The sequence below is a fragment of the Stegodyphus dumicola genome, chromosome X2 (genome assembly GCF_044657685.1).
Source record: "Stegodyphus dumicola isolate Sdum_Otavi_A_Nest chromosome X2, ASM4465768v1".
Classification (NCBI taxonomy): domain Eukaryota; kingdom Metazoa; phylum Arthropoda; class Arachnida; order Araneae; family Eresidae; genus Stegodyphus; species Stegodyphus dumicola.
In genome coordinates this window covers 39,128,703-39,141,118 of record NC_140781.1, presented here as the reverse complement: position 1 = coordinate 39,141,118, position 12,416 = coordinate 39,128,703, and the positions used below count along the sequence as shown (strand labels likewise).

Genomic DNA, 12,416 nt, shown 5'->3' with positions numbered 1-12,416 from the left:
CAAAGACTCCGATTACCTTTTCTGAAATGTTGGAGGTAATTTTAATATCATTTGTAACCACATCAGTAGCAGGAGCCACTTAACCAGAATATTCCTATTTTCCCCAGAAATTATCAGAACTGTATCTGATCAGAAAGTACCGCTACACTGATCGATCACAAACGTCTGGGTAATTCGTTAATATCTCAAAAAAGTAGGCAAAAAAAGTATTAAAGAAAAGTATTGGATTCGAGATGCGGGCTTAAACTGTGAAAATAAAAATTAGTGGGATGAATCCCAAAGCTTTTTGAATCCTCGAATTTTCTGAATTCCGTATCTCACAGATCTTTCATAAAAAGTTTAATAACAGGAAAAGCGAAAAAGATAGTTTTTCCTAAAATTTAAAATTAGTAGTTAAGGAAAATTTCGAAGCGTTATGTTTATTAAAAACGAGTTTATAACGCAGTTTCTGAATATTAATTTATATTAAAAACATACATAGGAAATTTAATGAATGCATTGGTCCAAAAATAATTCAAGTAATAGTTTTTTTTTGCATTTTTTTTAATATCAAAGCAAGTCATTATTTCAAGATTTAATGTAGATAAACAGAAACATGAAATAACAAGTTATTAAAAAAAAAAAAAGAAGTGTGCAACTGGAGCGACAACGAGGTGATTGACACAAGTCCATTAAATTTGAGCAGCCACATTTTCTATGGAACTTTTTATTTGACGTCAATACTACTAATCATTCCAAAATTTTGAATAAAAGATTTATTTTAGATTTGAAAGACTGAAATAGCCAAAAATGTACAAAGATTTTGAAAATTTAATTATCAGCGAAAAACTGTTTCCTTTTTTAGGGGAGCTTAAATTAATTTGAAATAGGTAAGTAGAAATTAACAGGATATGATAGCATATTTTTTCATAGGAATAAAGTAATGGTAGATTCGTATCAATAGTATATGACATAAAAGGAAGAACTAATGTATTAACGTTAGCACAATAATAATATTGCTACGTCTGCTATTATTATTAGCCCTATTAGTATGTGAGACTGGTATTCTATCTGGCTAAGATTGATGATTAACTACTATAGAAACGTAAACAAACAAAGATAGACGGAGGGCTGTAAAATATTGAAACTCTAAAAATAAATCTATAAGCTCGCCAAATTTTAATTTTACATGGTAGGAAGATTCTTAAAAAAAATCATGCATAATTCATTCGCACAAAATAATTAAACAAAGCATACAACGCGCTGAATTTTTATATTTATATGATGACAGTAAAGTAAGTAAGGGCAATCTGCCAATGGGAGGAGATGCTTTCGTGGATGCCTTTCTAGAGGAAGCTGGCTTCTCTTTTCCGTATACATGGGGAAAACCACAAGACCACGAGTGCTTCAGAACTCCAAACGAGTCAAATTACCTAAAATTTTGTCTTTTCTATTCGGTCACTGGGGAAACCAAATACATTAAAAAAATTGAAAACCAGAAGGAAAAAAACAGATGAATTTGCTTAAAAGTTGCATCCCCAGAAAAGAGAAAACTCCTTACAAATAGTTAGCAAATCATATCAAAATATTAAATTTCATTTTTATGAACTATTTTTTTGACAAAGTTATGTTTTACTTGGTTTCTCTGTTTACTTGGATCAAATCTTGAAATCAAATTTTGATTCTTCTACCAACCGGACTTTCTTGAAATTTTTCACCTACTTGCTATGATTGTACACTATTCCAAAGAAAGGTTTCAACATTGAAGGAATGTTTTGATTATTTATTAATGATATTTTTTCTCATATCCATGTTTTAATTGTCGCAGAATTTTGGTCTTTGTACCATTGCATAGAACAGAAAATAATATTTCAAATGCAAGAATGCCCAACCCTTAGCTCATGAGCCACATGTGGCTCTCGGAACCTTTTAATGTAGTTCGTATTGTGCATCTGGTCCATTCTCAGTCTTGTGAAGTCAAGTGCCAAGAGAGGAAACGGAACAGACAAATTGCAGTTACGCCATACACTCAAAAGCGCAGTCGACACGCTATTTTACTTTGAAGGTTGGGCAGCAGCATTGTTTATTGTATTCCATGCGTCAGGATTGATACTGTGGTGGGTTGCTTCAGATTTAACTGTATATTGCATTTTAATTTTCTGATGCTTATTAGTACCTTTGCCACGCAACGTCTAGTTATTTTACAGCGCCACAATGTCTTGCCGTAGCCTGCATGAAACGCCCACCAGCGAACACAAAACACATTTTCGAAGCTGTGTGTAGAGTAGTTGATTTGGTGGTTTCATACCAAATCAACTACTCTACACACAGCTCATTAATTTTCATTAATTGTTCATTAATTGTCATCTTCTGTATTAATGCGCCAGTTGCATTATCAGTGTATCATTTCTTTTAATGTATAAGTGCTTATTGTTTGCCTATCTCATTAAACACTTAGACCAATATACATATGTATCCAATGTACCTATACCAGCCAATTTACCTGTGTAGGAAACTTTTTATTAATTGTGTATTGAAGCATATATGCTCACGCCCTTCTTTGGCCACGTCAATACCTCATATTCCCCATTAATATATTCCCTATGCAGCCCTCGCAGGAAGCCGCCAGGGTTGTGTTGTTCTAAATAGGTGCGGATACCGGGCGACACCCGATTTGTCATATCCGTCCGGGTGTCCGGGCCCTGCCTTCACCTGTCACCTGGTGGTTTCATAATACAAGTATAAAAAATATTCGCTTCGTCTATGCACGTTGATCATTAGTTTTTTAGATATAAATGATTTTATGTTTGTCCTAATCATGTCATAACACGAGCTGAAAAAATAAAAACTATCATTATAATTTTAACGATGAATGGGGAAAGAATTATTTTTCATTCATTTTATGAGCAAGAGTACTTCTTCTATTTGTGGTTCAACAGTTTCTGAAAGAAAAAAACAACATTAACAACCCACTAACAACAATCTAAGAAAATGTAAAGCGAAAGACTTGAAAAGCATATTGGCCGCGCAACAAGCAATGTTTACGAAGTCCACAAATAAAATGAAGGTTGGTAGTGTTGCATCATTTAAGGTTGCTGATAAGCATGCAATTTACAAAAACTCCTTCGAGGGTGGCAACATAATTAAAGAATGATTACTTGCATCATCTGAGATTTCATTTCAAGAAGCTAAAAATAAGAATGAAATTGTGTCAGTAATAGAAAAGTAAAAGATTGTAGAATCTCTTTGCTCTTTTCCGGGTAGACTCTACCGAAAAGATTGAGTAGCATTCTCGCTATGTCGTTGAAGAACACATACTGAAGAAGAAGGTTTAAATAACCTTTTTATTTGAATTAAACTTAACAAAGATTGCACTCACTCGGTGCTCACAAATTACCACCACTTGTGGCTAACTCTAACAAAAAATAAAAATGTAAAATCACAATAAATTAAGATGGGCTACACGACTGGCTCTTTATTTATCTACACCACTAAATCAGCTGCACACAGCAAAGAAAAACCTAGGATATCAATATGATCTAAAGAGAGTGGCTAAGCACCAACTATTCACGTACAAGGCTGCTTTAAATACGCAGCATCAATTTGGAACTAACGCTTCTACTACTACTCTTGAAAGCGCTGCTTAAATACTGATTCCGAACTCACTTAGAATTTGCATGCTACGTCATTAAAATTAACATTATGGCAAGAAACTAAAATCAGAAGAGAAAAGAAAGTTGCACAACTAAAAATAATTGGTTAGTAAAATTAATTGGTTCAGTAAACGCCTTTACGCTCCATTATTTTTCCCCGTATATATTAGACTCATAAAAATGGTTTTGACCATATAAATTATTTCAATTTATTCCAAAATCGCTAAGTTCAACTATTTTCTGACTTAAAGTGATTTTTAAATATTAATTACAAGAAGTACGCGTGTATTTTTAGAGTGTTTCACAAATAATCGAGCAGCAGGACCTGATTACTATCTAGGATACAAGGTCCAAGCTTCAGCTCACGTTTTAAAAGGGCCCAAATTCCTCATGGTTTGATTTGGCTTATGTGATATTAAATTATTAAGTCTCGAGGATTATCTGCCTTCGTGGAGGACTTTCTAAGGGTAACTGGCTCGTATACACCTCACACATGGGAAAAACTACGAAAACGTGGATTCGAACCACGGACCAAACTGCCAGTGTTCAGTGACTTTACCGCTCGGTCGCTGGTGGGTCCCAAATTTCTCATGACCCTACCTTTCTCTTGCATAAAACGAAAGTGACCCTGAAGGGAATTAGGAGACACTGAAAGCATAAGACTGTGTTAATTGGGCTTCGGGAGCAATAATTGACATTTATTCTAATTGATACTGGGCTAAGCCGAAGAAGTTAGTTATTGCACCTGCCGTAGTTACAGACAGTAATTTGGTAAAACAAATTACAGCTGGTAAAGTTATCTCCAAAAATATTTCTTATGACCACCATATCATTTACAGCGCTAAAATCAGTAATTACGCTAAACTGAGTCACTTTACATTTTACTGAAGGGTAATTAGTGTTTGTGACACTAACCAGCTCTGCCATTTCAAACAGAAGGGCTTGAAATCATCCTGATCGTTGCGCTAGTAATCTAGGCAGTTAGGCCGCCTATTACTGCTTTGTGTGCACTTACTATCCTTTATTTATATAACACTTACAATACAATACAAAACACTTTACATACATCTAGATGGGTTAGTGTAAGACTTTGTCAACTGTGTCCGTTGTTTAAGGGTTAGTTATTACATTAGTTGGACACTATTTGTTATTTACAATACTATTTACATTACGGTGTAGGTCATGTCCTACTGCTTGGTCTTGACCAGGTTCGCAGACCTGTTACATCATGCTTCGACTATGACGTCCGTCCTTGTGTTTACATCGATGATTATGTTGATGACCCCCTTTGCCAGGTAGAAGTCTGTGACTAAGGTGGCTAACGGGAGATCTCTGACGTGTAGAAAGGCAAACAAATCCCACTAATTTTGTATATGTTTCCATAATATAAAAGTTTGGAGTAATAAGGAATAAACATTCCTAGAGCAAATACCAGCCTGGAGAATTGAGATTCATGGCTATATCAGTGACTTGCGTGGCGTATATGACCACTCTTGTATTCTGATTGTTTGATGAAAAATCTTTCAGCTCCACGTGCAAATGCTTTTCTATAGATTCAACGAGTTAACTATACTGTATAGCATATGCTTCTTACAACTATTTAAAGCTAACTACTTAGGCGGATTCTGTACTCAGATTGTCGTAAGGCCTGAAATTAAAGGTAATATTGCGATATTTTCTCTCCCCTTCTCATTAACGCAGTAAAGAGATCTGAGACTCTCAAGTAGCATAGTCCCTATTTTTTCTCAAAGACAGGCTTCCCTTGGCCTTCCACCTCCAAGGCTACTGAGGATATTATGTACGCATTTGTCAGCTAATATTAATGACAAAAAGCCAATAGTATCAACAGAAATCTCCTGAAATAACAACCAATTTACTCGCTACTAATTGGTAGCTTTTAAAATGAGATAACATAAAAGGCTATCCCGATAACAAACGAGAAGCCAACTGTTGATTATTTACACGACAAATTGTGAGGTTAAGGAAAAGATTGTCGGTCCAGGGATCCTTGAATTTTTGCAACAAAAACATTTAACAGAATAATAAGAGAACAAATTTTTCGGCAGCTTTTGCTGGTTAATATCTGAGCAAGGAAAAACATTCATTTGTTTAGAGGAGTGCAAGGGTTCCTCCATGCACCTCCGTTACTCCCAAATTTCAGTATCTTGTTAAACGGAATTAAGATTACCTCATATGTAAGTAAGATGTACTCTAATAAACAGAAATATAGATGCATTATTATTTTTATTCTAGATCAACGTCAAAGATCCGTAGGTCTCCAATGTCTTCAGTGTTTTCACATTTTTATGCCTCATACAAAGATTGACTGTAATTTTCTTCATTTTTCAGCAAATTGGAGGGAATTCTATTCGCGCACTTATTAAATTTATCGATTTGCTGAATATTGACTTACAGAAAGCTACATCTCATTATTGCCATTTATTTGAAAGGTAAGTGAATTTTAATCGCAAAATATATAAATAAATTTCCGGAACTTCAATTAATATCCTTAAGAATATATAACTATTTGAATAATTTGGACTATTTATGTGGATTACTTTATACTATTTAATAGCATCAAAGAACCATGTTCTGTTCAAGGGCGTTATAGCTTGGTTCACTGTTATTATAAATAGCCACTACTGAAAGGAATGTGTTACATGCCTACGTTATTTGATGAGATACCGATAGTGATAAAGAAGCGATGGCTACCAAACCGACCATTCACAACAACATTTCCGGCTACGCTACAGTATACACAAAGTAGCAGTAGCACTTCTGTGAGTGAATAAAACAGACATTGCGATGCGTGACAATGTGCTTCTTCCATTCTTTTCGTCAACAGTAACAGACTACACTTGATGGACCACCATTCTTATCATTTACTTGGCAAAGCATTATAGGTTCAACTTAGCAGTTCTGCGTTTCATATTCTGCAATTACGATAGTGAAATGTATTGATGCAACTTTAATGTATGTAACAACCAATGACAATTAAATCTATGTATTAAATCTTCTTGCTTTAAGATGTGAAAATAATTAAATCTGAATTTTTGAAAGTCAAATCCAAAGAAAAATGAACAACAGCGAAATAATACATTTTTGAGCTCCTTATTTTTTTGTTTTTCACTCAGCTGTTAGCTCTTTTTGCTTAGGAATCTCAGCGAAGGACAATATTACTTGGCGACAGAGCCGTGCCAAGATATTTTTTCACCTGAGGCAAAAAGGTAAATGCGCTCCTCTGTATTATATATATATATATATATATATATATATATATCAAAATAGCTATATTTGTATTAAACAAAAGTAAATTTATTAAATCAAAATATTATAATTCTTATAGCATAATTATATAATAATTCTTAAAGTATTTTTAATCGTAGCTTTATAAATTCAGAAAAATAATATAGTCAATTATTTATAACTTTCAAATGAAAATGTTAAAAAATTCTTTTTTGATAACTAAAAAATAACATCGAAATGCACATTGCATTAATTTCCAGATTTTCTTGCAGTTTTTCCTATTGTTTTATTAATTTACGTTTGCTGAAGCTTATTTCTCCTAATAATAACTGACAAATTTAAAAACATAATTAAAGTAATTTTTGAATTCGTATGGCCAATTTGGCGCCCGCCCTTTCTATTGATTCACCTGCCTCACCCTTGTCCCGGCTCTGTTTGGCGAGAAGTACCTATTCTTGCTCACTTTACAGAGTACAAGAGTAGTTTTAATGCTTTAATAACATTTATATAGTTGACTGTAAAACTTCTGTTTCCAGATGGTAAGAGCCTTTGTTCATATTTAAATAATAAGAACTGCTAAAATAAGCGTTTGGCTCAAATTTAATAATAAAACTAGTAAAATATGCATTAAAGTAATAAACTTGTCGACAGACTCTGCGCCATGATTTCATTTTTTTTTTCAAACACATTTTTAAAAAGATTGACTTAAGTTATTTATTTCCCTATTTTATTGATTACTCAAAAGAGGAAAATAAATTTAAATGCTGATTACATACTTATAGTAAATTATTATATGTATGTTATATGTATTATCATCCAATAAACTATGTGGATGATGTAATATGGGTCTTTCTTTAGTCGCCACTCAACGGCACATTGATTCAACAATGTATTTATGGATGTCTCATGATATTTGGTATCAGGACTGGAACCGAAAATTCCTCATATATTGACTTGATTATTTGATTCAGCTCAGATTGAGCCTCTCAATTAAACTGAATCATCAAACTCTCGATTATACTCATGATCAGTGAATTAGCCGCTTTTTCCAATAAGAGCTCGTTTTCACATATATGGAAACTTACCCTAACATTTTTAGAAAAATAATGTCCTTTCTTCTGCCTTTCTTGCAGTATATATATATACCTTAAGAACTGGGTCTTTTTTGAAAATAACAGATATTGTTCTACTTCTATTCCCAGGGTGACATTCTCTATTGTAAAGGTGTGTACTTTATCTAACCACAACATAAGATGTGAGAATTTTTTTTAATATAGATAATGTGTCCAATTGTTTACCAAGAAAATATTACTCCTCTCCATTCAACTGGTTGCGTCTTAATTCCTACTTGTTGTTTTGTTACAATAAGTGAAAAGTCATTTTCCTAGTAACCTTTATACAGTTATCAGTGATCTAATTTTAACTAGTGCCTATTCTGAACTTTACCAAACGCAAGATTAAGAGAATAGACACACAAATAAGGAAAAATAAAGCTATGACGAGCAGATCTACCCATTACTGACATTGAAAATACTTGTAATATCAGCTGTAATATTTGTTTTAGATCTCTGAATAAAATGAGCCAACTCCGGCATCAATAAAACGAGACTGAAACACTCTTTGTGGAAAGCTCCAAGTGTTACTTATTTCGGATTATGGTTTACGTGTACTAACTACTTAACCGTAAATAGCTTACCAATGTCGCTGTTCCAGATGTATCTTTTCAAAAGTTAAATAAAACCTTTAACTTTCTTGAGATAAAATGAAACACTGAGAAAATTCCTATTCAGGTATTAATTGCATCGCTTTTAACCTTAGCACGTGCCAACTTTGATTCCAGTAGCGTGAAATTAGCATGACGCGAAGGTAGTTTCAGTGATCATCTTTTGGTATGCAAATTCTTCCACTGGAAGTAAATTTGCCTCATCTGGTGTAAATATTATAGCAAAATATGTGCCGAATCTAAAGTGTTTTGTTATTATTACAGTTGTGAATCTGTAAAATGTAATTAAGAGTGTAATGTTTTAAAAATTCATATCTATTCTCTTCTCTGCAGTGAAGCTTTTCACTATCTATAAACTGTATAAAAGCTTCAAACCTAATTATTTTTCAATCAAGTTCTAAAAAGTATTTTGTGTCAATGATTTTAAAATGCCTTTTACTTTCCTTTCACAGCATAGTCAGAGTGAACTACTCAGCTCTCGTATTCAAGCAAATGGAAAAACAGGTAATGAATTCTTCCTTCCGAATAATAAATAAAATTTATGTAAAAAGATTAACCGAAATCCCTTTTAAGTACCCTTTTCCTTCACTGCAATTAGAATTCACGGTTCTTAAAAATCATTCAAAAAGCTCCTTTAAATACGATCAATGATGTTCTTAAATAAAAGCTTTTTACTTTTGTGATATTAAGCATTTAACACATAAAACGAAACATTTTGTGAAATAGTGGAGAAAAATGATAACCCTTGAATTTAAGTGTTCTTCAAGGTTTATTTTTAAAAGGCGAATGGAAAGTCTAAAAATACTTTTCAAATGTTGTTTTTTAAAGTGGTTTAAAAATGTAAATGAGATGGAAGTGGAAAGCAGGTTATGTAAGTCAATTCTACTAAAAATGCGTGTTAAATTTTCGGTTAAGTAGACTTTAATAACTAAAAATTATCAATAAAAGTACACTCTTCCATTGTTTTATAAAAACTATTGTAGTATTGGTTTAAAATTATTGTAAAACTTTGCATGTTGTAAGGACGAATATCTTAATTATTTTATTGTAATTAAAGTTGTAAGGAATTTTCTCATTCCTCACCACGTGCCTTCATTGCGTAACGGAAAGTAGATCCGGCTAACAATCGGAAATTTCGAATCCCGGCGAGGCTTACCTCATTTTTCTTGTTTCCTGCTCCAAAACAGCCCACCAGCGGCCGAGCGGTAAAGTCGCTGAACACTGGAAGTTCGAATCCCGCGAACGGGCTGGCTGCATGGGCGTTTTCATGGTTTTCCCCATGTGTAACGTGCATACGAACCAGTTTCCCTTAGAAAGTCCTCCACGAAGGCATCCCTTCCCTTAGGCAGATAGCCCAGAGGCTTTGCCATAATCACGCAGGCTAGGCTAGGCCTGCTCGAAAACAAGTAATTCTAATGACTCTGAAAAATTATAAAGAGAGATAATGACGTAATTTATTACATAAAGTGAGCTGATTATTATAATTCAAACATCTCACTTTAATTTATAACTTTATTGGGCTATTAAACGCAGATATTCTTCCCCTTCATTAATAAGCTTGATGTTTTAAAGAGCCCTATGCATGTAACTCTAGAGTATTCCGCCAATGTTAATCAACTGTGTTGTTAAATATTATAAATAATGTAATGTTGAATTATCTATAGAATTAAATTTTAGTTACTGTATTTGAATTTTCAATATACTTAAATAACCGAAATCTGCCGTACATTATTTTAACTTTTATGATCTTATATAAAGTTTTACCAATATTAGAACAGAATCCTGCGAAAGAATGTATAATTTTGAAATTTAGAATTTTAACATTCTTATGTGTGTAATTATAAAATGTACAATCTATTTGACTAAAACTGCATTAAAACGGCTGATAAATTTTTAGGAGAGCTGATTTTAAAACACTTAACCCGGCGGAAGTCGCACCAAGAAAAGTTACTAGAGCGGGTGCGTGGGGTATCACATACCCCAATATTTAAAATACGATAAAGATAGTTTTATTTAGTTTTAAAGCTGTTTTTCTTGTTCTCGTGTATTATAAATACATGAATAATAATTGGGTTTCAAAAAATTAATTTCCAAAATAATCTTAGACTTAAAATTAAGATAAATGAAAATAATAAAAAAATAAACATCATGCCTCTAAGTTTCATTGCATCTCTTACACAATGCTTATTTATTTTATTTCTTCACACTTTAAACGAAATACATTCATGTGTTCTTCGCACAAAATGTTTTCACATTTTACACATTGATTTCACGTTTTTCTGTCCTTGGCGCGAGAGCAAAAAATTTATAACATCTTTCATACTTAGTTGTTTCGAATTTCATATATTCGTTTTAATTCTTCGTCGAAACTTCTGCTTTTGTTTTGCATACAGTACGTCAGTTTCTTCATAAAGTATCAATCTCTGTTCTTTTTTCAATACTATTTCTTCATTAATTGTAATGCTAAGTCCTTCAAAGGCAGACTTCTCTTTCTGGTTGGTGGATTAGCGGTTGAATGTAATATAATTCAAGTATTTATTACAGCAACATTCTGTGCAGGAAAGAAAATTGCCATTGGCCACCACCTTGTTATTCTGGCAATTGAATAATTGGCTGACATTTTCATCCCCCATATCCACTGCTTATTTAGTCATATTATACAGTGTGCGTGTGTGTGTGTGATTATGGCAAAGCCTCGAGGGCTATCTGCCTAAGAGGAGGGATGCCTTTGTGGAGGACTTTCTAAGGAAAACTGGCTCGTATACACGTTACACATGGGAAAAAACCACGAAAACGCCCATGCAGCCAGCCCGTTCGCGGGATTCGAACCTCGGACCGAACTACCAGTGTTCAGCGACTTCACCGCTCGGCCGCTGGTGGGCCTTAGTCATATTATAAAACATATAATTCCTGACGTTTTATTTTCTCCAATAGTATCATCTATACGATTATCGTTATATAATGTTGAAAGCAAAAGAACAGTTTTTACTTTTTTAGGAACATCAGGAATTAATGTTTTATCTTTTTCGAAACCAAAACAGTGTAGAAATTATTCCTAGCTTCATCTTTAGTTTCCGAAATGCAATCTTCATCGCTTTCAAATATTTCTAATAAATCTCACAGGCGTTGTATCTTCTATTCATAGGGAGTCATTCTTTTCATCATAATGCAGTTAGAAATTTTTAAGAATTTAATGTCAAGTACTTTAAAATCACTTTCGAGTAGAAATATTTACTGCTACACTCTAGAAATAAATTTCTGAACTAAATATTCAGTCATAAAAACACTTACGCGGACAGGCGCGTGGGGTGTGTCATCCCCAGTTCCAACAAAATACCGATAAATCTTTTTCTGAAACACACAGGCAAAGAAAAAGCGGTTCTGAACGTCAGCCACAACTAGACACTCAGCTACTGAAAGCAGCACAGAATTTCAGTTTCACAAGTTAGGGATATTCCCTTTTATGTAGGGCTGGGGTATGATACACCCCACGCGCTTTCCGGCGGGTTAAGAAAAAATAATCTCATTGTGAGATAAATCTTATTTCTTTACATAGAGAAAATTCAAACATGTGAATACAAAAGAGAATAAAGAGCGTAAAATAAGGTTATACTTTATAAAAATGATATGCGTTCTCTCAAGAGGGTGGGAGACCCTCGGACCCGACCTTCCGGACTATTCTCCTTCAAAACTGGGGGGGGGGCGAAATTGAGCAAATTCGTACTGTCACCTGTTTGGGGCCCAAGGCTCTTGCCAACGACAAGCGCAAACTTTGCCTCCTTGCCTTGCCACGATGAATTTCGAGAGCTTGCTCT

The 12,416-nt window shown here is 33.8% G+C and overlaps 1 protein-coding gene across 3 annotated transcripts in view; it reads left to right on the top strand.

The window, feature by feature from the left end:
- Nucleotides 1-12,416, top strand: part of LOC118186652 (BAI1-associated protein 3-like) — a 600,433-nt gene that overhangs the window by 472,656 nt on the left and 115,361 nt on the right. For all 3 annotated transcript variants that reach the window (XM_085808773.1, XM_085808772.1, XM_085808771.1), the window contains 2 exons: nucleotides 5,982-6,082; nucleotides 9,054-9,105. In XM_085808773.1, the coding sequence (XP_085664899.1) occupies nucleotides 5,982-6,082; nucleotides 9,054-9,105 (153 nt within the window). The remainder of the gene's footprint in view (nucleotides 1-5,981; nucleotides 6,083-9,053; nucleotides 9,106-12,416) is intronic.